Source organism: Grammomys surdaster, unplaced genomic scaffold (assembly GCF_004785775.1).
Source record: "Grammomys surdaster isolate TR1022 unplaced genomic scaffold, NIH_TR_1.0 60, whole genome shotgun sequence".
Lineage (NCBI taxonomy): Eukaryota > Metazoa > Chordata > Mammalia > Rodentia > Muridae > Grammomys > Grammomys surdaster.
Genome location: NW_021604562.1, coordinates 10,149,751 through 10,176,717, shown reverse-complemented (window position 1 = coordinate 10,176,717; position 26,967 = coordinate 10,149,751). Strand labels below are relative to the sequence as shown.

At 41.2% G+C, this 26,967-nt stretch overlaps 1 protein-coding gene across 1 annotated transcript; it reads right to left on the bottom strand.

Annotated features, from left to right (window-relative positions):
* Positions 1 to 17,989: 17,989 nt before the first annotated feature.
* On the bottom strand, positions 17,990 to 22,727 carry LOC114619749 (rhox homeobox family member 1-like). The gene is made up of 3 exons (XM_028765703.1): positions 22,357 to 22,727; positions 19,690 to 19,735; positions 17,990 to 18,187 (listed from the first exon to the last, which is right to left on the bottom strand). Exons 1-3 carry the CDS (start codon positions 22,725 to 22,727, stop codon positions 17,990 to 17,992), a joined length of 615 nt encoding a protein of 204 aa, XP_028621536.1.
* Positions 22,728 to 26,967: the final 4,240 nt, after the last annotated feature.

The following is a 26,967-nucleotide window of genomic DNA, read 5'->3' as shown; positions in this document are numbered from 1 at the left end:
AGAGAGAGAGAGAGAGAGAGAGAGAGAGAGAGAGAGAGAGAGAGAGAGACAGACAGACACAGACACAGACACAGACACAGACACAGACACAGACACAGAGACAGAGACACAGAGAGAGAACAAGCTAGACAAAGGCAAAGACAAAACAAGCCAGAGAATGAGAAGAAGCCGGAAGATTCGAACAGATTACCAAAGTTAGTATGAGACCAATTCAGTAAGAAACTGAGAGAAGCTAGATTGAATCAGTAAGCTTAGAGAGGAGTTAGACAACAACTATTACAGGCAAATAAAAGTTACTTTTACAATTTGTGATGGGACTATCAATCAATTTCATTCATTCATTCATTCATTCATTCATTCATTCATTCATTTTACCTCCGGAATGCAGTCTCCCTTCCTTGTCTCCTCCTAGTTCTACTCTTACAAATCCCTCTCCCCACTACCCCCTCCTATTCTCCTCAGAGAAGGGGAAGCCCCTGTTGGGTACTACTTAACCGTGGGATATCCAGTCCCAGTAGGACTAGGCACATCCTCTCCCACTGAGGCCCAACCAGGCAGTCTAGGTAGGGGGAGGACATCTAATGGGAGGGAACAGAGTCATAGGTAGTTCCTTCTCCAATAGTTCAGTGACCCACATGAAGGTTAAGCTGCACATCTGCTATAAGTTTAGGGGACCTAGGTCTAGCCCCTGCATGCTTTTTGGTTGGTGGTTCAGTTTCTGTTAGCTCCCATGGGCCCAGGTTAGTTGACCTTGCAGATCTTCTTCTGGTGTCCTTGACCCCTCCAATTCTACCAATTCTATTTCCCACTCTTCCTCAGGAATCCTTGAGCTCCACCTGATGTTTGGCTATGGGTTTCTGCATCTGTTTCCATCCACTGATAGATGAAGCCACTCAGGAGACAGTTATGCTAGGCTCCTGTTTACAAGTTTAGCAAAGTATCATTAATAATGTCAGAGGTTGGCTCTCTCACATGAACTAAGTCTCAAGTTGGGATAGTCATTGGTTGACTGTTCCCTCAATCTCTGTTCCATCATTATCCCTGCACATCTTATAAGCAGGAAAAATTTGGGGTTAAAGTTTTTGTGGGTAGGTTGATATCAGTTAGTTTCACTATTTCTTTAGTTTCTGTCTTGATGACCTTTCCACTGGTGACAGTGAAGTGTTGAAATCTTCCACTATTAATGTGTGAGGTTTGATGTGCAACTTAAGCTTTAGCAGTGTTTCTTTTACGAATGTGAGTGCCCTTGCATTTGGCGTATAGATATTCAGAATTAAGATGTCATCTTGGTGGAATTTTCCTTTGATATGTATGAAGTGTCCTTTCCCATCTCGTTTGATTACTTTTGCTTCAGTCTATTTTTATTAGATATTAGAATGGCTACTCCAGTTTGTTTCTTGTGCAAGTTTGCTTGGAAGACCTTTTGTCACAACATTTACCCTGAGGTAGTATCTATCTTTGTTTCTGAGATGTGTTTATTCTATGCAGCAGAATGATAAATACTGCTTTTCACATCGATTCTGCTAGCCTGTGTCTTTTTACTGGGGAATTGAGTCCTTTGATATTGAAAGATATTAATGACCAGTGATTGTTATTGTTATGGTAGTGGTGGTAGTGTTTGTATGTGTGTCTTTTCTTTTTGCTAGTGTGGACGTATTTAGCTTCTGTGTTTCTTTGGGTGTAGTTAACTTCTTTGGGTTGGAATTTTCCTTCTAGAAATTTCTGTAGGGTTAGATTTGTGAATAGATATTGTTTAAATTTGGTTTTATCTCAGAATATCTTGTTTTGTCTTGTAATGTTTGTTTATAGGCATCTCTTTTGGTCAGGGAAATTTTCTTCTATGATTTTGTTAAAAGTATTTTCTGGGACTCTTCACCTTTTTCATTCATATTTATCCTGGCTAATTGTTTCAGAGACTTTTAAAGAGGGTGACAGAACAAAAAAAATCAACTTTTTTCCCTTGTGGCTTTTAATACTTCCTTTGTTCTGTAGATTTATTGTTTGGATTATTATGTGGTGGGAGAACTTTCTGGTGTTCTGTAAGTCTCTTGTATGTTTATAGGCATCTCTTTAGGTTGGGAAATTTTCTTCTATGAATTTTACAAAAATACTTTCTGGGCTTTGGAGCTGATTGGAATCCTTCATCTCATTCTATTTGTATTTGTCCTGCCTAATTGTATCAGGGATTTTAAAAGAGGGTGACAGATCAAAAAACATCAACTAAATATTAATCTATTTGTGAGATATGTTATAACTATGTATATTTTAAAATACACCTTGAGGAGTCTGAGCTGGGAAAGGTGGACCAAAAGATTTTCTAGGCTGGACTAGGGGAAAAAGGAGAATGAAACCCCCCTCTGACCTGGATGTGTTATATTCTAGTGCTTCTATGAAGCAAGTCCTCTGGTAGAGTGGCTACTTGTCATTGTGTATTCCATAGAAAGAGGGGCAATGAACAGAATTAGGAGAAGCCTAGACAAATATTCATGTGTCAGAAGTCATCATAGGACAAGCTAATAACTAGCAGGTGATCTTTCTGAAATGACTTCACTTTAGATAATATCTACAATGAAGCTCTGACAGGCAAGGCCTAGGAGTATATCATTTTAGGAAAGATTCCTGCCATTAATATGCTTTTCCTGCTTTTATTAAACATATACAACAATCACTAGGTATTAGCTCACCCTTTTGAGCAGATCTCTGTAGATTTATGAAGATATACTGCCTTGTAATGATGCTATACAGACAAATAGATGACTTCTTAGTTCTTAATGATGATCCTATAATAATTCCTAAAATTATGTCAGTAATTATTAAGCTCTTTTATAGTGGGACTGCTAGTAGGTCTTTTCTGATAGTCAAAACTGCAATGAGAACTCTGACACTCTACCAAGTGTCACCAGTTAATTGCTTCTAGATAGTAACCAGACTTTCTGCTACTCAGAGCACATTCCAAGAGGTTGTAAAACAATTAACCAAAGGTCATAAAAAGGTAACTAATGATTTATTATAGGTGCTATGACAGAAGATAAACTATTAACTATGAAATAAAGATTGGAGCTCTTTTTTCATTTAGAATGAGTGAGTCCTTTCTGCACCAGTGCTTGGTCTTTTGCTCCATATGCATAGGTAAGTATGAATATATGTGTATGTAAGTACATAATTATGAGAATGTATGCTTGTGATGTGTAAGTATGTAATTGTGAGAATGCATGCAAGCTGGGCCCAACTGGTTTGAATGGAAATGTATAAATATGCATGTGTGAATCTGAATATGGATTTATGTGTTTATGCATATTTACTTATGTAAAAGTTTTTCTTCTGTGAGCATTATTCTCTTCCCTGGTTCAAGAAAGTTTACTGCCTCAACTTCCCACTAGCCTGACAAGCAAGAGGCATCTGGAGAAAAGGGCTTTCGGAATTAATCCTTTACTTAATCTCCTGCTGTTTTAGGATGAGGTGCTAAATGCCAGCGACTGCAGGTTCTGGCCTCAGAAGAACACAGAGGGCAGGTCAGCTACAGTAGCATAGTAACTTAGACATAGATAAGTAAAGTTTTTACTGTTATACAGCTACCCTAAATATCTCTGTAAGACAAAGTCTTACCCTCTGCCAGACACTCTTCCCCCTCTGCTGCCTCAAGGAGAACCGACAAGAAAGAAAACCCCGCTGGGGCTGTCCTGTGGCATTCATGTACCTCCTTCTTATGAATATCAGGAGTAACCTCTTAGGAAACTTCTCTATAAAGTCTATAGTTGAAATGAACTCTTGAGTATAGGTGGAATTCAGTCTTGTGTAGAAATAAACTGTTTCTCCTTAGATTCTTTCCATTCTCATCCTTGTAAATATCTGTGGTCCAACATGGGCACAGAAGGAGTGAGAACAGCATGAATGGAGCAAGCAAAAAATATATGTGTCAATGTAACCCATAGAAGTACTTGGGAAAATGGTGATATGCAAAGAATATTGGCACTTGGGCTATACCTTCATGGAAAGTCTCTTTGCTGTTCTGTTGAGATGGCATTTCCTACACTTATTGAAAACTATACACCAACATCTTACTAAGTTAAGAAAGTAAATGGGATGAATACATTGAGAATTCATCTTGCTATTGCAGAGATAGATGCTGAGAAGTTAAGGTGGCCATAGGCAGACAGACTGACTAACCTGTTGATAAACACCAGAAAAATATAATCCTGAATGTTCAGGGAAAGGTTGTCTTGGTACCAACTGGTACACCTTTAAGCTTGGTTTCCACTTATTCTTATGGTGATTTATTTCCTTAGTTGCAAAGCAATCCTACAATGAGAGAGAGATTTATTTAGTATACCAAACAGTTTCATAATTATAAAACACATTGTAAAACTTTATATGCTAGTGAAATTTTATATGCACAAAAGAATCTTACTTTTTATACTTTTAATGCTCTGAGGTGTTTAAGGATACTACCTGTGGGTATGTTGTTTAACCAAAATATGTGAGGCCTCGTGTTCCATCCCTAGTACTGCAAAAAACTAACCCTGGAGAACCTCCTTAGGACAGGTACCACCACACCCTGACCTTTAGCAAACCTGCAATGAGAATCAGCTGCAGACTGGCCTCTCTAGTAGACTCAATAATCTTCCTGTTATTCAATTTTAAAATATTCCAGAAAATTCAAATGTAGTACTGCATTCTTTTCACTGACATACCAGACACTTAAAATAATAACTGTGCCAGGTGTTTGGACTCCATAGTTGTCCCATTTCCATCTGTCTCAGTTTAAATTAGCTTCTAGCAGTCATGTAAGAGCCACTTTCAGTCTGTGAATTATTACCTTACTCCAGTGCCTTAGATTTTATAAATTTCTTGTAATCACAAAATTTATGCTTGAATTTTACTACCGAAGATAAGTTGGTATCACAGAGTTCCTATCAATATGAATAATTTCTATGTCATATATAACCCTAATATGACTAACACATAGAATTACTATCCAAAGGACACTGGCTTTAGCAATCAAATACTTTATAAGTTTCACATGTGTGTGTGTGTGTGTGCGTGTGTGTGTGTTTCACATACATGTATATAGAGTTTATATACTTATATATGAGATATAAAATTCCTGATTTAGAACACATGTGTTCGTATTTTTCTAAGGCATATAAAGATGTATATGAAAAATACAAGTGGTTTTGTGATATTCTTTGTTCCTTGAGGAAATTGTGTTCCTTTAGAAATGGCTCATTTCTTCATGTGGGGGTTTTCTTGTGCCATTGTGTACCCACAAAGCCTGAAAAGTCTTAATCTTATTTTACAGAGCATGGGGAGTTGAACAACAGAGCAACTACATCATGTCTGGGGCAAAAGACCAAATGTGAGTTCTCCAATGGCTGCCCTTCCAGATTGCTGTCATGGGGTATGTTGACCTACACTCTGGCTTCAGTCAGTCCAGTGCACTCACCTTACAATGTCCTGAGGACAAATGGTGCAAATGTTTAGGATCTGGCACTGGGTAAAATACAAAGTACATTGTATATTTGTTTTAAAATGTTTGGCATGCCAAAAACTGCTCCTTCCCAACTCACAGCTATGCAATTCTGTATTATCCACCTTGAGGCTTACTACAGGGAGCTTTTCGCTTAGGAATTTCCCCTTGGTTTTCTTTCTTTGTTTGTTTTTTTTTTTGATAGTTTCATACATATATACAAGGCATTGTGATTATATTTACCCCCATTGTCTTCTCAATGCAAATAATGTTTCCAAATAGTAAAATATAAAAATCATTGAAAAATACATGGAAAAAAGATTTAGTAAAAAATTAAAAAACAGAATACTCTGATGATAATAGGCATTGCTCAAAGTTCGCCAACCTGACACAAATATGTCAAGAAATGTAATTAGTTTTATGCATTTCTATTTATTTGTGAATTCTAGCTCCAAGTCAATATGAGTATATAACTTGAAGTAACCTCAAAAACAGCAAGAAATTTAACAAAGTCTAGGCTTGGAGAAGAAACTCCCCTCCCACCCCCAGGGAAGAGTCTCCTGATTGGTTATCCCATCTCAAATGGGCATCTCTAAGCACATACACATGTGGGCATCCAGAAGCACATACACATATGAGCAGCACTAAATGGACACAACAAGCTGTATTTTAATGTGTGTACATATGTGTGAGCATGCAACAAACATTAAATAGATTCAGCTGCCTATATTTGTATACACACACACACGTGTGTGTGTGTTGTATGTGTGTGTATCATAAAACATCAAAATGTCACAAAGTTGAGGGCTTATAGGGAACTTCAGAATTGAAAGGAGGAGAGTCTAAGGTGGAAATAATATTAATACATTACTCATGTATGAAATTCTCAGAATAGGAAAAAATGAATGTAAAAAATTGGCTTTGTTTTAAATTGTCTTAGCCAACTCCCTAGCCATCCCTTACCCCACTCTCAGAACCCAATTTCAGGAGGAGAGCCCAGGTATCCTGAGTTCTCCAGGTGGCTTTTATTCAACCAGGATAGAAAGGAATCTGTGGGACAGCCAAGGGCCACCCTTGACAAGCATCTCTACTTACTGTGCCTGAAAGCTGGGGCAGTGGTACATTTAGAGAGAGAGTTCTCTAGTTCTTGTAGCTGCAGTGGATGAACCTGGACCAACATAGTCTGTAGATGGTATGTACTCTTGGCTCTCTGCTATGGGTTTTTCTTTGTGATGTTTCTCTTCTTGGCCACTGCTTTTGATGCCACCATCTTTCTATTCCAGGAAGCCTGGAGCATCAGCAGCAATGTGGTGCTTTTCTCTTTTATCCTTTTCTTTCCTCGTCTATCCCTGTTGCACTCTGTGTGGCTGATATTCTCTTGTTTCTTCTCTTCTCTACCTGTGTGATCATTGCTGTTTTTCATTTTAAAAGGTAGAAAATATAAAGAGAAGATCAGAGAAATGGGAGGCATGATGTGTGTGGGAGGGGTTGGGAAGATGCAGACTGAGCTGAGTGATGAACAACATCTTCCTGGAAATTAAACATAACGAGTAGGCAGGAGAGTCACAGACATGAAAAACAGAGAAGCTAAGGAGAACAGAAACTGCAAAAGTTTTCTTTTGCTTTTTTTATTGGATATTTTATTTATTTACATTTCAGATGCCATCCCATTACTCATTTCCCCTCCCTAGAAACCCCATATCCCATCTTCCCTCTTCCTTTTTGCTTTTATACCATTTTAATTACATGCAAGTATTAAGGTCAGTTCTAGGTTGAGGAACTAGCAATACAATACATGCAAATAGTCAAGAAACAAGCAAGATGATAAACACAGATAGTCAAAGAATAAGCAAGGCAATATACAAAATTTTATGAAGACTCCCTTGATTACTGTTTCTAAGGGCTTATCAGGATGACCAAAATATCTGAGCCAACTTCCCTGTCCTAGCCCAAAGTCATTTTCATGTCTGAAGCCTACTTCCTTGTTCTAGCCAAAAATTTAGATTTCTGTCTGAAATTACTTCTTTGTTCTAGCCTAAGATTTCGATTCCTGCCTGAAATTACTTCTTTTGTTTTAGCCTAGTATTTAGGCTCCTGTCTGAGATTACTTCTTTGGTCTAGCCTAAGATTCAGATTCCTACCTGAAATTACTTTTTTGTTCTAGCCTAATGTCAGATTCCTGCCTGAAGCATACTTTCTTGTCTTTGGCCAATGTCATATTTCTGCCAAGCAGCCTATTCCCTTGTCCCTGGCCCATGTCAGATTCTTGCCAAGCAGCACCAAAGGCTCTCCGCCTCTCCCCACTTTTTTTTATTTCATTAACAAGACTGAGCCTGTCTTAGGTTGTTCTGACAAGAATACCTTCCTTACTTGTCATGGAATATGCATTATCCAAAGCAATGTACTTCTGTCTTAGGTTGGTAAGGTTCTGTGCAGAATCTTACCCGTCGTGGCTTGCCAGCCTGTTAATTTAATAACTCAGCCTGAGGGTACATTTTCAGGTTCAAGTCATGTACTTTGGCTGCCAACATGTTGATGTTGTTAAAGACAAGCTTTCAGACAATGGGTAGGAATAAAAGTATTCCCAGGACAAAAAATGCTAGCATGATCAAGCTATATATGCCATTCTTGAAACTTGCCAAAATAGAAATACTGATCTCAGTCCATGGGTAATTTTATCAGCAGTATCAGCCACATCAACATTCAGTAGAGCAGCATTCTTTAAATTCATAAGCTCACTGTGCAAAGCTAAAACATCCAGAGAGATGTTAGAATTATGCTAAATACATTGCAAGGGTCTTTAAACTTTTTCCTAACTACAATGACTATCACTGTAAATTTTAGAACTAACATGAATCAATTGGTATTTGGTATGACACTCGAGATGGCTCCTTACTCTTAAACTCTGAACCTCCTTCCAATAATTTGAATAGGATAAAGAGCATCAATCCTTTGTTCCAAATGCCTATCTAAATCCCCTTGTATATTCAACACATTAGTAACATTTTTTGCTAAACGATTAACAAAAGTAGCTGTCTTAACTTCTTGTGTCAAAGCAATTGCAGAAACAGTGGTGCTAGCAATTAATGTAATTAAAGCTGTTACACCAGCAATAATCAAGCCTACTACCCTCTTGCTTCTGCTTAAAGCTTGACTCATTTCTTCCAGTACTTGCCAGCTATTTTTAGAATACCAAGGTTCTGTGATACTCAGAGAACTAAAACAAAAGCTGGTTGATGGACATCCATAATTGACATGACAGATTTCAAACCACAAACACAATTAGAAGGTATACAATTAATGTAACTTGCATTAAATACTGTAGAAGAAACAAAAGTAATTTTAACTTGACAATTAAAAGAGCCTTAAGACATGTACTCATTGATAAATGGATATTAGCTCAAAAGCTCACAATACCCAAGATACAACTCACAGACCACATGAAGACCAAGAAGAAGAAAGAAAAAAGTGTAGGTACTTTGGTCCTTCTTAGAAGGAGTAACAAAATACTCATGGGAGCAAATACAGAGACAATGTGTGGAGCAGAGACTGGAGGAGGGACTGCCGGTAGACTGCCCTACCTGGGGATACATCCCATGTGCAATCAGCAAATGCAAACACTGTTGTGGATGTCAGGCAGTGCATGTTGCCAGGAGCCTGATATACCTGTCTCCTGAGAGGCACTGCTAGAATCTGACATATACAGAGGTGGATGCTCACAGCTAACCATCAAACTGATCACAAGGTCCCCAATGGAGGAGTTAGAGAGAAGACTGAAGGAGCTGAAGGGGCATGTGGCTTCATGGGGAAAATGACAACACCAACCAACCAGAGCTCCCAGGGTCTAAACCACCAGCCTGGGAGCACATAGGGAGGAATTCATGACTCTAGCTGTATATGTAGGGAAGGATGGCCTTGTAGGGCATCAGTGGGAACGGGGGGCCTTAGTCCCTTGAAACTGCAAACGTTAAGAGAGCAAAGAGCTCCCATAATGATAGGAGGGCCCCCAAACTGAGAGCCCTCCAGGGGGCCTCTGGGCTTGAGGTTTTATAGGATCTTTTTTCTGGACTGATTCTCTTCCTCTCTCATTGGTCCTTCTTGGGATAACCTCTCTAGGGAGAGCTGATTTATCCCTTTACAAATTGCAGATAGACAGTTGTTTTTTTCTTTCATTTTTAAAAACGGTAATAATTTAACTGTTCTTTGTAATAATTACAATGTCCTAGGTCCTGGCTAGAAGGCTACAACTCTAGGAGCAAGAAGTAAGACACTCTTAAAGAGATCATCCATCTTTCCATCAGTGTAAGAGATCACCTGATCCTCCTTCAGACTTGCCCTTATCTGAAACAGGCTTTGAGTAGTCTTGAGTATTGTTGCATACTGGGAAGAAGAGTGCCACACTGTTTGAAATGTTAGATGTGAGCTGAGCCGTTAATTGAACTCCCTACGATGATTTGTCTGAATGATTCAGTGTCAAGAGCTGCCTTCAGCAGGGAGGGGTCAGCCAAAAGTAGAGAAGAGCCAAAAATAAACAAAGGGAGGGGCAAGGGCATATGCAGATTCCCTGTGAAACTCTTGTGAGAGCTATGAGGTAAGACTTCTCCTGGGAGAAGACTTGCTCCTCTGATACCCGGGGTTCCCAGATTCTCACTACAGACATGGAGTTGCCTGTGGAAATGCTAGCCAGGGAAGGCCCCAACTACACTCTGAGTGAAGGTGAAATGTCCCAAACAGGCCTGCTTCCGTCACTGTGTTCCCACAGGCCACAATTAATGAGGCTTTGTGATCTAAGCTCCTGGCTCCTGTGGCCTGACCCCTGGCTCTTGGCTACTGGTTCCTGTCCCCTGTCCCCTGTCCCCTGTCCCCGACCCCTGATCTCTGACCCCTAGCTCCAGCTCCTGCCTCTTCACACTTGTTATCAGTCATGGAAACCATTATTAGAATGGTGGGTACAAGGATAGTTCTCTATGGATCCTTCATGACCACCAAAAAAATGTGGCCCGAGACTCAGCTGGTATACTTGTTTGCATTGGATTCTTCTGTTTTACCTGCACCATATGGAGTGCCTGTTATTAAGCTGTGCCTGAAATCACAGAGAGAAGGGGCCAGCTTAGCCTGTTGAATAATAAATATCACCATGAAGAAAACAAGCAAGCGTTCAGATGCCACTGAGGCCTGAAGCTTTGGGGTAAAACCTGTATTGCCATGGTTCAAATACCTTTTTTGTTTTGTTTTGTTTTTCGAGACAGGGTTTCTCTGTATAGCCCTGGCTGTCCTGGAACTCACTCAGTAGACCAGGCTGGCCTCGAACTCAGACATCCGCCTGTCTCTGCCTCGCAGGTGCTGGGATTAAAGGCGTGCACAACCACCGCCCAGCAATGGTTCAAATACTTAATGGGACAGTTGATATTGTTGAGTGGTAGATGGCTTCCCAAGTGTAACACTGGGCTCCATCCTCAGAGACACAGGAAAAGTAGGCATGAAGAATGTCTACTGCCATGTGCCTGTGGTTCACCCAGCGTGAGGACCAGCTGTGTGGCAGGATAGACAGTCAGCTGGGCTTGTAGCCTCTCCCCTACAGTTTTAAAGTTTTTGATAGTTTCTTCCAGGATTAAGTGACATGTCTAGATTATGAGGGGCTCCAAGTCCTTGATACTGTCCGGGTCCCTCATAATAAGATACTGACATCTGACCACCAGACATGAAGCTGGCCCTTGCTGCACTTGAAAAGTGTCCATTTCTGTTAGGAAAAATAGAGAAGTTCCAAAATGTACTCTTATTTTCAGTCCTGAGCAAGTAGAGGGCCAGCTCTGACTGGTCACCTTCATTGTGAAGTCAGTGATGAGTAAGAAGGAACTCTGGAGATTTTCAGAGAGCAGAGTGTCTCCGATAGTGCCTGAAGCAAGGCTTCCACATCAGGCCAGGCTTTAACCCTCCCTGCTCCCACTCTAGGCTGCTTCCCCTTCTTGGAGCACTAGAAACAGGTATCCAGCCTCTCCCTTTCTACCCCTTAAGTTTCTGATTGCCTATTTTGTCCAAGACTGAGCCGTTTAAACATTTGTTTCTTAGATGCTTAAGTACACATTTAACTGTTGCTTCTGCCAGAGTCAAGAGTTCCTCTTCCTGCTATTCATGACCTATTAACCCTGCTCACATCACCCTTCTCCCCAGACACCCTTAACAGGAACCAGGTAGAGAGGTGGGAGGTTAGGACACTGACCAGAGAAGTCTTAAGATAGGTGATGTCAGAGAGCATGGAGGCAGGAGAGAGGTTACACTGACCATAAAGGTTAAGGGACTCCATTTTCCCATGTCTTCCGGGATGGGGTGGCTATTATGTGTCCCAGCCCTGCTCCTGATCTGATCTGCCTGTTGCAATAATTTTAGTAAAAAATTTCCAAGTGGAATCTGAGCAGTGAAACCCCCTTCATCCCAGAGAGAATCCCAAAGAAGGGTTGACACTGGTTGTAAGCTGATTTGTAGTCAGAAAGAAAGGGAGGCATGGTAACATTCCCTGACTGAAACAATTCTGTGCCATACATTGAGGAATTTCTTATGCCCGACCCTTCAAAGTCCTAATCTATATTATCCATAGACTGGGAGTTAACATGACATCAGTGCATAAGAGGATTATTTATTCCATATTTCTGCATGGACACTCGATGCAGAAAGGACTTTGGTTTTATTGATGGCAGAAACTCTACCTTCAGGCTTGGTTTGAAAGCATGCTCACTGATGAGCCTCATTATCCTCTTGTGATAACTCCTGGGAAAGTCCAAATATTCCAAAGTTTTTGATAGAGCCATCTTTACCAGAGTCCACATATTATGTCCTGCCTAATGGTGATCAAAGCCATCATCTGGATACTACATGGACTCCGGCCCTTTTGTATTATGAATACCAAATATGTAGTATAGAGAGGGATTACAACATCTTCCAGCACGCAGTATATTTTATACACAGTGCACTTTGCATATACGTGAAAGAAACATACCCAGTAGAGAAACTTTTGTTAAGTTCATTATCACAATTTACCACACTACTCCTTGAAACGTAACTCAGTGGTAGATATCACTGGCTTAATATGAGTGAAGGCTTATGTTCCATGGATTCATTGTAAATAATTTCTTCATTATTAAATGTGATCTTTGTCTCCGTAGTAAGCCATTTCTATAGCTCGGAGATACATATTATAAAGTACAGTATTATAAACTCCAAGCTTGTCTGCATGATGCCTAAGCATAGCCCTAAAGAAATCTCTCATTTTAGAGATGGAAACACTCATGTTCAAAGAATGAACTTACCTGATACCCACAGTGCTGACTGCAGACTGTCTTCATTTGCTGCTTGCTTGCTTTATTACTGTAAAGGCAACAGTGTTTGACATTGTCCACCTGGTCTGTGGCGTACATGCGTATTACTGTAATGGCAACAGTGTTTGATATTGTCCACCTGGTCTGTGGTGTACATGCATATTACTGTAATGGCAACAGTGTTTGATATTGTCCACCTGGTCTGTGGTGTACATGCATATTACTGTAATGGCAACAGTGTTTGATATTGTCCACCTGGTCTGTGGCGTACATGCATATTACTGTAATGGCAACAGTGTTTGATATTGTCCTTCAGAAGAGCTGAGCATCTGATAGATGACTCTTATATATGTAGGTTATGAAAGTCCCCAAGTCCTTGATGATATCTCAGTGCCCCAGAAGAGTATAAAATACTCTGCATCTTAACATCTAACAACTATCTGTACATCTGTCCCTTGTCACTCCTTATTAGTGATACTTTACTCTTACTCAGGAGACTTCAGAGGCCTTATAATGTGGTCCCAATTAAACATCACATGTGTTAGGAAAAGGCCTTCTTTGCAAAGCTTGCTTTTGTGTTAAACCAACGAAAAATGAAAGGGCATTTAAATGTCCATTGTGTCTAAGGCATTAATTATCCTATGATAAATACAGAAAATTACATGTGCCTGGACAGAAGTACATGAAATCTCATCCAGCTGAGACTCCTCTAAGCCAGGAGGGAATATATTCTCATACTAAGGAGCCTCCTAGACAGCATCCACATGTGCTACCAGCAGTTAAAACCCTGGCACCAAGTTTGAGGGAGCGTTGGAGCTAGGTTTTATGGAGCAGTGGAGCAAGTGTCAAATGGCAACTGAACATCCAGAGAAACTGGCGAATTTCAGCAAGGTATGGCATTGGTGATTGGGGTCAGTGCTGATAGAGGCCAATGGGGACACTTCTGATAGTGACATTAGCACTAATAGTGGTAATGGAAGCAAAACATAATTGTCTGTGGCTGGCATTCTTTGTAACCTGTGAGAAAATCTGAACTCTTTTAACTCTTTAGGGGGCAGTGAGAAAAAAACAGGAAAGAAAAAAATCATTCTCTCTCTCTCTCTCTCTCTCTCTCTCTCTCTCTCTCTCTCACACACACACACACACACACACACACACACAGACACACACACTTGGCCAGACCTGACCACTACTTTCATTCATTTTCACAAGTACAAATGTATACTTATATACATATACATATATACATCTGTATACACACACACATACATATATTGGTGGATGGAACAGATCTCAAACAGCCACACTTCTTTTATCTCAGCATTTTTATAGCTTCTTAGACAAAAATTCTTTTGAAATTACTTCACAGATAAAGTGTTACTCAAAAGGGGAGTTACGGAAGGATGGCGATAGTAAGTTCAAAGGAGTGTTTCATTCTATAAGCTCACTGAAGTTCAAAGTAACAGTTTCACATGGCCTTGCTTTATGATAGTGTACCTCATCCTTGTCCTTATCCTTGGACCTGACCTAGAATGAATGTTTTTTCTTTATCAAAAATCTGTTCCGAGCCTATTTCTCAGCGGTTTATGAAAGCTCATTGTATTCTTTATTATGCAGCCTTTACTTACTATTCTATGAGGAGTGAGAACGTTCTATTCTTGATTCTAACTTTATCTTTCTGATAAAACAACCAAAACCATCTCCTTAAACTTTCTTCCTAAAATTATTTGAATCAAATCAGGGATTCTATAAATCATTAATACATCTAAACAGCATTAATTGATGAAAGTTCATCTTTATGTTGATCTGCAGGGAATTTGCCCAATAGAGTGCGCTGATGCCCAGGAATCATTAGGCTATGCAAAGACAGTGGACCGTCTCTACAGCCCTCACTTGTTTGCCATAGCCTTTCCTACATAGCTTGTGCCAAGCCAGGTTGATCATCTGTGATGAGTTACATTGCTTCCAGCACCCCTTACCACATTCTCCCAGACAGAAAGACCTGGTGTGCATACCCCAGCTCTTTTATCCAATGCATAGAGAAGGAAGACTGAGTTGTGCTGGAATTGCAACACAGGTCTTGGCCTCTAAGCAGGAAGGGGGGACCTGGTAAGTGAGATTAGGGTAGGCCTGACAAGGAGGCTCTAGTGAATCCCAGGATGGTACTGGTAGAGTAAGTAAGAACCTGACAAATAGCCAACACTAATGTCAAAACATTGCATGAAAACACGTATTCTGCCAATCACCAGAAAAGCACCACAATTTAGGCAAAGCAATCTAGGGACATGGCAGATCCCATGGAAGAAAAGCTTCAGTGGGCAAGTGAGCCTCCCTGGAGACAGCCCTCAGCTATGATGGGTAGACTCTGGAAAGGCCTGGCTCCAGAGCCTTTGTCTGTGGATAGCTTCTTGCCACTGCTATGCTTTCTCCTATTTGTCACTGCCATATTCCTCACTTATGTGGTTCACTGTGAGTGGACACTTGGAGACCCTTCCTGCCTGTATCCTGGTGTGAGTACTTCTTGAATGATAGCCCACCCTATTGGGTAAGTTTCCTGCATATCAACATGAAGATGAATATTCTTGAGATAATGCTGTTTAGAGATTTTATGGAATTCCTGGTTTGATTTAAGTAGTTTTAGAAAGCTTGATTTAAGTAATTTTGTGAAGTTAGGGTAGTTTATAGAAAGTTGAGAGTTAGATTCAAGAATAGAATGTGCCCCCTGTCATAGGACAGCAAGAGAGCTGCATAAGTTAGAGAAAGGAGCACAGTGAGTGCTCATGTCTTGCAAGCCCGGAATGGTAGCAGCAATGAAAGTAGGCTTTAGGCAAGTTAATGATCAAAATATACATTCTAGGTTGGGCCTGAGTTCCTTGGTCTTGTGATCTAGGGATGTGGTAACATTTTTTTTTTTGGTGTGTACTAGGAAACAATGTTATGAATAAAGAATAAACAATTCTATTATAAATATAAGAATAGAGAACAAGATAATCAAGTCTAGCTGATCAAGACATCAAAAATGTAATAAAACAGATTATCTGTTCCTTAGTAAATGCAGATTACCTTCAGCCAGGAACAGGGAGAAACTTGGTACTATAGACTTGGCCTACTTAAACTTTGTTAATCTATGACAAGAGAATTATTGCTTTGGGGTTACAACGAGCCCCTCTTAGTGCTGACCTGCCTGTTAGCTGCTTTCAGCATTGACCCCAATCACCAATGCCACACCTCACTGTCTACCTCAGTTTACCCTGGGGATTCAAAGCTGGTCTTTGACAGAGACACAGTGAGAATCCTAGATAAGGGAGAAGAGGAGGCCATTTCCAAGAATCTTCAATGTTGGAGTTTGAGAATGTAGTGTTCCATGATCCTTCTTCAAAGAGGAGCAGCTTCCTTTGGGGGATTGGACAACATTGTTCTGCTCCTACAACCCCAGTCCTTCCCAACTCCCTCAGTCCTACTCTTCCCCACCACACATCACCAGCACACAAGCACACAAGTATTGTTGCCTGAGTGAAGAACAATTTCTTTCTGGCCCTAGTCTCAGCACCACTAATACTACCCACCACATATCACCATTCCACATACTTGCACTCCTTCCTAGAAGCGCCAGTTAGCCACAGGCCACAGCCTGGCTACTTAGCCCCACTTCATGGAAAACATCTCTCTGTCTCTCTGTCTCTGTCTCTCTGTCTCTCTCTCTTTGTCTCTCTCACTCCCCCCTCCCTCTCCCTCTCTCCCTCTCTCTCTCTCTCTCTCTCGCCATGGCTGTCCTGAAACTCACTCTGTAGACCAGGCTGGTCTTAAACTCAGAGATTTTACTTGTTTTACTTTTTACTTGTTTCTGCCTTCCAAGTGCCATGGTTAAAGGCATGTGCCACCACTGCCTGGCCATCAATAAATCTTTTGACTTAGGGAAATCATCTTCTGCCTCTACCCCCTGGTTCTTATGTCTTCCCTAGAAGACCTTTGAAGGTCTTTCCTAGCTATAAGGGGGTCTCTAACACTATCTCATTCTGAAAAGGTCCATTGCTATAGTGAGTGACAGCAACAGCAGATGTGGTCATTGGGAGCAATGTTTAGACCCCTGGATGTTGCAGACTCTAAATGGCTCTGATATCATGTGGGGGCTTCACACATATTTTTCTCCCTATCTTAACTACAGCTTGCACTTATTTGGAGTAGCCCTTTGTGGTTACAGGAAGAGTATTGCAGGGGCCTTACCTAGCTTGTATGCAGTGTTTTTGATGCAGAGTCTGCTGCAGCCCACTTGTGATCGTCTTCCTGTGGCAGCCGCTTAAGGCAGATAATGACATTCTACCACCATCCCTACTCCTGCTCTAGGCGGTTTCCCTTCTAGAAGGTACTGTAGGCAAATAGCTATCTCTTTCCACCTGCTTTCCTCCTCCCCAGCCACCAAATTCTGACCCCCCTTCTTTTCTTCTGTCCACTCCACTAGCTATCTGTGGTTAATTGTACAGTTTTCTGTTTAATGTTCTTAGAACATTCTGTTCTGTTCTTAGAACCTTATATTGCTTCCACTTGCATTGCTGTCTTCATGGCCTCATTCTCCTGACACTTCTATCCTGAGATGAAATGGACTTGGTGCACAGCAGGCTAGGTCACTGACATCCTAGTCCCAAGTCTAATGGTGCTAGACTTCTACAATGCTGCTGAAGAGCCAAGGGGGCTACATACTGACTCAACAGGTTATAGTAGCACCTCCCTGGTGGTTTGAATAAGAATGAGCCCCATAGGCTCATATATTTTAATGCTTAGTCATCAGAGAATGGTATTACTTGAGAATAATTAAAAGGATTGGGAACTGAGGCTTTGTTGGAGGTGTGTGTGACTTGGAGGTTTCAAAAACCCATGCCAACACCAGTCTCTCCCTCTCTGCCTGTGGATCAGGACGCAGCTCCCAGCTACTGCTCCAGTGCCTGCCTGAATACTACTGTGATCCCCAAATGATGGTAATGGACTAAATCTCTGAAACTGTAAGTAATGCAGTTGCCTTGGTAATGGTGTCTCTCCACAGCAATAGAACAGTGACTAAGACAATCCTCTTTGTTGGAGCTCTCCTTCTAGTTTGCTTTCTGCATTAAATTGAATGGAAATTTATTATTTTATGTGAAAACAGAGGGCAAGTGAAGCAACTGTTCAGAGATTTCCACTCTTTATTGCTAATTTGTATAAAGAGATAATGTTGTCACTGCCAATTTGGGTGGCCAACATGTGGCCAACAGCAGAAAAACTCATCCACAAGTGGCTCCTGAAGAACAACAACATTCTTGGTTTCTTTCAAAACTTTCAGGGGAAAGTGGTTCTGTTTATCAGGTAGGATGTTTGTGCACGGTAATGCCTTCTGATTTTTCCTAAGTTTGGCTCTTCGATTGCTGAACCAAATCTGAAATTAGAGCAACAGAAACATAGGTTTAGCATAATAAATAGTTTATGTTATGATGGAAAAACACACCATTCAATTTCATGTTACTAAGATTCTCTCCCTTATGGAAGAATCTAGTTTATAATTATTTATATCCTTTACAAAGCAGCAAGATAATCCAGGATCAAGAATGTGCATGTGAGCTCTTGGTTTCTATCCCATCACCACCATAAACCACCACCACCAACAACATGTATTTTAGTTTAGTTTCTGTGACTGGCATAAAATACCCTAGGAAAAAGCAACTTATGGAAGAAAGAGTTCATTTGACTTACAGTTCCAGGTTGCAGACCATTGCTAAGGGGAAGTCAAGGCAGACACTTAAATCATCACATCCACAATTAAGAGCACACAAATACATGGACTCTAGCTCACTTGCTACAGTTCAACTTGCTCTTTCTACTCTCATAAAAGCCAGAGCCACAAACCAAGGAATGGTGCTTCTGCCAACAGGCTGGGCCCCTTTATAGTAACTAACAATCAAGACAATCCCAACAGACATCTCACCAAGCTAACTCAATCTGCATATTTCCTCATTAAGACTCTTTTTCCAGATAATTTTAGATTGGGTCAAGCTGACATTTAAAAACCAAACATTACAATCCACTCCTTGTCAGTTTGATACACAAACACATTACTTTAAGCCATAACATTCATCTCTTGTCCCCAAAGTCTCATGTTAAATTAATATCATGAAAAAGATAGTATAACTTTAGAAATACCACAGTTTTTAAAATTCCAAGGCTTTAAAGTCCAAATATCTTAACTGTGAGCTCCTGTGAAATTAAAAACAAAACTAGTTATCTACTTAAACATCCTTATTCCAAAAGGAAGAACCGGGACATTGCAAATGAACAATCACATGTAAGCAAAACAAAAAACGCATCAGTGTGAATGCAAATCCTGTAGCTGAATGCTCAACACTTGTGACTCATAATCTGCTCAGCTCTAAAAGGCATGGACAGCCCCAGATTTCCAGCTCTGCCACATGCTTACTTTTTTGAACACTGACAAAATCACTTGGAGTTCTAGCATGACTCTGCATAGAAGTACTCCCGAAGAACACTGTTATCATAAGGAGCTGAATTTTAATTATGGTACATGTCCATGTGGTATGAATGTTATATGTGTTATATGTTATTTGTACTTTCATTAGATACATATAAACATAAGCACAATTCCTTTTGCATAAAGAGTAGGAAAAGCAGAACAGTTTGCTTTTCTTTCTACTTAGAAAATTATGTTTTGTTCAGTAATGGGAAAGAAATTCTAGCTGAACTCCTCCGACCATCTTTCCCAGTTTCCACACCCCCAAACATCCCTTAGTTCAAATCTCATTTGCCAATTTAAAGTAGAAAAGCAGAAATACAGCAACTTCTCAATGTTTAAGCTAAGACTGTCTGTGTCTTGAAGCAGGTTTGAGATGAAGTGCCTGGCTATAGTTCTACTATAAATGGACTGACCTTCACATTGTATTCTTCTACATTGATGAGCTTTGCAAGCTCTTTCCTGTGGAGAGAAAAGCATCAAGCTTTAATATTTGGCATTAGGGGTAAAATTAAGCACAATTTGTACGGTCTGTGCATGCTTTGAACTTCTTTAAAAGTTTTTTAGTGTGCATGGGCATGTGTGTGTGTGTGCGTGCACATGAGCATGTGTGTGTCTATGTGTTTGCATGTGTGTCTCTGTGCCACTTACATGCCTGCTGCCTATAAAGGTCAGAAGAGGCATCAAGATGCCCTGGAACTGGAGTTACCGATGACTGTGAGTCACCATGTGGCTGCTAGGACTTGAACTTGAGTCCTTTGGAGGAGTAGCCAGTGCTTGTAACTGGTGAGTCACCTCTCCAGTTGTTTCTGTGCATGTTTTAAAGTTTGCTGTATCCATTCACATCTCCCCAAGTACACTTTCTTTGTAATTCTTAGAAAAGTGTGTAGTTTAGAGGTAGTTACATGTCCTCACAAATTAAAAGATTTTTAATATATCTACAATCTGAAAAATTGCTAATGTTCACATTGATGAATAACAACAATGTCTAAATACATACTGTTCAATTTATACATTTTATGGCACTGAGGATTGAACATGGGATGTTGGACATGCTAGGCAGGTGCTATATCCCCAGCTCTTTGTATATTCTATTTTGAAATTGTGTCTTATTAAGTTTCATAGCCAGAACTTAGACTTTTTTCCAGCCAGGCTAACATGGAACTTGCACCCCCTGCTTTAGGAACCTATGCATCTCAGATTATAGGTCTGCACCAGCAGCCTCAGTTAGTGACATAAACTTTCTTCATGCATGCCATATCATTGCAGATACATGAAAGCACTCCATTCTCCTGAAGATGATTTTGATGAAATTTTATGTACAAATGCAGGGTCCTGGTACAGGTGATACATACAAAATACATGCAATTAGAAATTATCCAATCCTGAAACTTCTGAATATAAAAGAAAGTGACTGAGATAAAAAGGCAACAATTCAATCAGACAAAATATTTGCAAGCGAGTAACTAAACTCCAACAGAGACATATTTTAAAACATGCAAAAAAGGGTCAGTGGGTAAAAGCATTTGCTACCAAACCTGACCACCTCAGTTCTATCCCCAGAATCAACAAGGTGGAAGGAGAGAGAGAATCAACTTGCATAAATTATCCTCTGAACTTCCCATATATACCAAATCATATCAATAAATAAAGACTTAAAGAAATGTTTGACCCAGGAAGATAGGTTATGATAGCCTAAGCACAAGCGAAGGTGCTCAGAATATCTCATAAGTTAAGAAATGCAAATACAAGGCCAATGCTGCTTCCTCACATCCAGAAGGGTTGCTTTTGACAACATCCAGAAAATTACTTGCTTTAATGAGGCCCTGGAAACACTAGGAAATCATACTTTCTGCGATGCAACATCAAATTTTGTAGCAGGTGGTTCTTTTAAACTATGGACATCAAATTATTGAATCCAACAATTCTGATTCTAGGTATATACTCCAAAGGACTGAAAAATTCCAGGTTGAAAGGGGATTTTTCAAGCTGGTGAGATGGTTCAGTGGGTAAAGACAGATGCTGGCCAAGTCTAACGACCTGAGTATAATTCCTATCACACATATTGTGGGAGAGAACATTGCTCACTCAATTTGCTTTCTGATCTTGATTCATGCTGCCCACATATGTACATGTACACAAAATAACTAATTATTCTGTCTAATCATGCACAGCAACTCAAACTAGATCTCCTTCCACAGAGGGTGATAAAAGAAAAACACACAGTTTCTATGCAAAAGTGCCTTAGAACATTATTTGACCTTGGGAAAGCAGAAATTTTGCCCTATGTTTGAGCACAATGATGAACCTTGAGGACATCAGTCAAAGTGAAATATAATTAATAGCCAGAAACAGGCAGATTATGGGACAAACATCTCTTTAACTCATAAAGTGGTCCCTCATGTAAAGTGCCCAAAAAGTCAGAGTTCAGAGGATGAAAATTTAGAATAGTGATAGTTGGGGACCAGGGGAAGAAATGGCAGCTATTAAAAGGGGACACAGGATTTTGGTTTGTCAACGCAAGGAGTTTTCTGATTTCCCAAGGCAACTTGAAAATACTCCATGATGGTGAATTCAGAATTAAAAACATTGTTTAGATCAAGTGTGTTAAGCTTTTATGTTTTAGGACTATTCTAAAGTTAAAGCAAACAAAGCAAGTGACCAATGATCATTTTATAAACTTAGTTTACACATAAAAAAGCTTTTTACACAAAAAATGTTGACTTTGGTTCCCACAAGGTATCCTGCTCACTCACACCAGTAGGGAAGAGAGTCAAGACCAGCAGGTACAACTGAAATTTCAGCTGCTGAGGAGGCTGAGGCAGAAGAATCAGCAGTTTAAAAAACTGGCTGGGCTAGAGTACAGTTAAGGCCAGCCTAGGCCAGCCTAGGCCAGCCTATATAGCTCATATTCTGTGTCAGAGGAATAGGGGCTTTAAAAGTGTGTAGCTCAGTGGTACAGAGCCTGTCTGAGACCGGAGCTCTAGGTTTGGTCTTTAGGACACAAATTAACTAAGGAGAGTCAGGAAGGAAGAACAGAACCTAAAGCCCTGGAATAACTGCTAAGTTAGCCGCATACATACCTTTGGAGTGCATCAGGGTATTGAGTTTCTTCAAAAACTCTGTCTAGTTCAAGTTGTTGTTCGGGAGTGAACTTGTACTGCTTTCGGCAATACTTGGTTGGCTTTTGAAAAACTGGCTCCTCTTCCTCATCGTCCTCTTCTTGTGTAGGCTCACTGGGGATCCTACGGGTGTCGCTCTTCATTGGACGGTTATAGTTATGGTCAATCACAGCGTTCATGTGGCTCAGCTCTTTCAGGATGCTTAAGACTTCTTCAGTGTGGTTGCCATCTGCTGTCGCTGCCTTCCCTTGCTGGAGTTCAGATGCTACTTCTTCTTCATAAAAGTCCACACCATAATAGTCAAGATCGAAGTAGTATTTTTTATACGCCATGGCTGGAGCTCTGCAGAAGATACTAGGCTCTGGAGTCGCAGAGGCTTCAAGCCTCCGAGCATGGAAGCGAGCAGTTTCGAACGCTCCAGACAATAGCGTGGTAGATTATTTAACGTAACCCATTGGCTCTTGGCTAACGGCTGTGGGTGGGGCTTGCGTTGGTTGGTGGCAGGGGGAGAGGGAGGCGTGGCAAACGGGCAGCTTGGAGAAGAATGGTGCTTTCATGACACATTTGAGCCACAAGTTGGACTTGAGCTGAGTAGTTTCTCGACCTCCAGATCTAATGAGGGTAGAAAGCTTGACGCGAAAAGTTTACTTGCTAGTGAGTCCTGTTGTCCCCATGGTCACCTTGAAAAATCTAATTTTGAAAATATTTAAATTACTGTATTTTTATTTCAGTGTGTGTGTGTGTGTGTGTGTTTGTGTGTGTGTGTGTGTGTGTGTGTGTTTGTGTGTGATATGTGAAGGTCAGAGGACAGTTTGTATGAATCCGTTTTCTCCTTCTACCACGTGGGTCCCAGGGATTAAACTCAGGTTGTCAGGCTCAGTTACAAGCACTTTTACCCATTCAGCTTTCTCACTGGCCCAGCATTTTTGTTTTTGGAATCTTCTTCAGAATCCATATATAATATTTTACCCAGTGGTGATCACAATCCAAAATGTAGACACTGCACGGAGCCCAACCTTCAAAATTGAGAGCTCATTAGAATCCTCCTACTCCTGTTTTTCTTAGTGCTGAGTTGGAATCCAGCACATGCTGAGCAAACTCTCTACCACAAATCTATAAATATGGAACCCTTTAGGCTAATGTTAAAGAAATGCACACAATAAAGGAACTTGTGTCTGATTAACTTCAATGCTATCGCTCTGTTCTTGGAAATAACTCTGTGGTAGAGAGCACTTGCCTAGCATGGTTGAGTATTTGAACTCTAACATTGCAACAAAAGCCATATAACTCTATATAAAAGATACTTTTTGTTGTTGTTCTGGGTAGAAAAACCTAATCTAAGGGCCATTCTTGCCAGGAAGCTGGTAGTCTGACTGTTGATTTTTTACTCCTCCTTCTGCTCTTCCAGGTCCAATCCTCAGTCTCATCCCCAGCTATATGGCAGAACACCTGCTGTTGTCTCCCTTCCTCTATGATTCCATGCTGAGCAGATCACAAAGATCTTTTCCTCCAACCTGCTTTCCCCCAACTTATCCCACTATCCCAGCCTCCAGCACCAGTAGGCATTCCCTGGGAACGCTTCAGCTGAGTAGGCCAGGGAAACAGATCCACAAAAAAATTTCCTACCAGCCAGCACACAGCCACCAGACTTTCTTAAAAAGTCCATGGAGGAAGCAGAAACCAAGGAACAAAACAGCCACCCAACAGACACAAAACCAGATACCTGCACCTACACCTATAATTATCCCAATTCCAGATGCCTGGACTCCAGTGAAAGAATGCAGTAACAGCCAGGACAATATGTCTCCACTGGAGCCCAAGAATCCTACCACAGTAGGCCCTGAATATTCTAACATAACTGAAGATCAGTGTTAATAGTTTCTTAAATATTAAATGCAAGCCTTTTCTTCAATAGTAGTTGGTTCCTGTAACCTGGAGACACATATTCTGAGCACATAGTACAGTGCCACACTACGAACACACTGAGGTGAAAATATTCCCACCCCTGACAACATCCTGCTTTCCAGGACATTTTGCAACTCTTCTTTATGTCTTTTATTTTTTCAGATGTTTAGGAAATATTCATTGCACAAAATGGGCTCTTTTTATAGAAGTCAGATGTATAAATCACATAATTATGTATGTCTAATATGCATGCCCCATTCACTGTGCAGGCTTTGCTACCTCATGCTAGGCCTGGGAGTCTGTCATGATGGTGTGGAATGGCCAGATTCCAAGACACTTACCAGGCTGAGCCAATAGGCAAAATGAATGATCCAAGACAGTTCTGGGAGTGTGAAGATGGTTGTGAGGATGGGATCTTGATCATTCAGTAGACTGTGCTGGCCCAAGCTGCTTGACCCCCACCTAAGGTCTGGGACTGTGGGGATGGTATAGGCATATAGAGGTCTGAGTCACTCAAAAGGCAAGGCCAGTATACAGGCTGCTTGACCCTAAGCTTGGACTTGGAGTTTAAAGTTGGAATGAAAGGCAGGGAGGGGCTAAGTCATTCACAAGACTGGGCTGTGTGGACAGGCAGTGTGACAAAAGTAGAGCTTGGAGTGGGAGTCTGGCTGCGGGAGGCAAGTTATTGGGAACTAGGCAGGCTTTGTGAGAACAGCTAGGCCTGCAAGTATGAGGCTGGTGTGAGAAACCATGGTCCTGAACACTCAACAAGCTGGGCTGTTGCCCAGCCTGCATGACCCTGGCTGAGCATTTGGCAGGTAGGTAACACTAATAAGCAAGGTTCTGGGAGACACACCAGATGAAACTGTTCACACAAAGTAGGCCTCAGACTGTGAACATGAGGAAGGGACTGGAGCAAGACACTGAACAGGGAGGGATGGTGATCCAATATTGAGATGGGGACTGTGGGAAGGTGAAGGCAGGTGGTGCAATGGGCAATCAGTGTGTCTAGCTGACAGAAAAGCTGCCTAACCACAGGGTATCTCTAGGAATTTGAGGCTTGTCAGGGAAAGGAGAGTCTTGATTACTGTCTATGGCAGAATTAGTAATCTGGCCACTTAACCTCTCTCATAGGCTCAGCTGCTCTGCAAACTTTTTGACCCCAGTTAGACCTGGGAGTATGGTAATGATGAGGAAAAAGTAGGGTTTGGGGGGAGGGTTACTCACCTGGTTGGAGTTGTGACATCATTTCCTTCATGAGCAGGTGCAGGAGACCAAGAGTCTGAGTTACAAAGGAGTCTTGGCTGGTCTGGTAGCTTCTGGAGTGAGAACTCTCAGGATATAGCACAATGGTGGGGTCTTGATCTCCGTCCAAGAGGGACCTGAGAAGGTGGCAATATCCTAGTCGTTAAAGAGACACTGTTCCCTCACCAGGATGGGCTTGAGTGCAGGCTGTATGTCTAAAGTTAGGCCTGGAAGTCTTGCACAACACTTGTAGGAATTTGAGCTCTCACGAGGAGGGGCTGGAACACATTATGATTGAGCTCTGGTATGCTAGAGGCTTGGAAGATGACTTACGCAGGCAAGGTTTTTAGGAACCCACCAAGTTGGGTTGCTATGAAAACTCTGTGAAGCCAGCCTGTCAATATAAATATGTTTTGAGAGTTGTGCTGGCTAGTTTTATGTCAATTTGACACAAGTTAAACTCATCTAAGATGAGGGAACCACAATTAAGAAAATGCCTCTGTAGAATCAGGTGGTAGGCAAGCCTGCAGGATATTTTCTTAATTAGTGAGCTAGGAGGGAGGTCCAGCCCACTGTGGCTGATGCCACCCTTGGGCTATTGGTCCTAGGTTCTGTAAGAAAGCAAGCTGAGCAAGCCAGGGGAAGCAAGCCAGTAAGCAGCACCCCTCCATGGCCTCTGCATCAATTCCTGCCTCCAGGTTCCTTCCCTGTGTGAGTTCCTGTCCTGACTTCCTTTGGTGATGACCAACTATGGGAAGTATAAGCTGAATAAACCCTCCCTCCCCCAACTTGCTTTTTGGTCATGATGTTTCATGGCAGTAATAGAAAACCTGACTAAGACAGCAGGCAAGCTAGATTTGGGATTGTGAGGATGGTACATGAATTTAGGAGCTTGATCACTTAACGAGTCTGGGCTTGTACCCAAGTTTTTTTACCTTAGCCTGGCAATGTGGGGATAGCACAAGAAGGCAAGAGTTCTGTTCACTTACAAGGATGCCTTCAGTACAAGCTTGGTGGGTAAAGCTAAGCCTTGGGAGTGTACTGACAGCAGCAGGCTAGAATTTTTGAGTTCTCACCGAGCTGGGATGTGCAGTCTGGTTGACCCTGGCTGGACATGACAGTGGTCAGCGGCTAGAGTCTTAAGATCTCACCAGTCATTGATAGTGCCCAGGTTGACTGACAGCAGCTCGATCTAGGAGTGTAGTATCAATTCAAAGGAGTTGAATTCTGGATCATCAATCAGGCTGGCTTGTGAGAAAGCTGTGATACCTGGACTAAGTCTAGGGGTATGGAGATGGTGCATGAGGGCAGGGTCTTGCTCCCTCACCAGCTGGGGTAGGTTGATGGTCAGTCTACTTCAGCTATTCTATAACTGGGAGTACAGAGATATCCTAGAATTACATTGAGTCATTCACCAGGCTG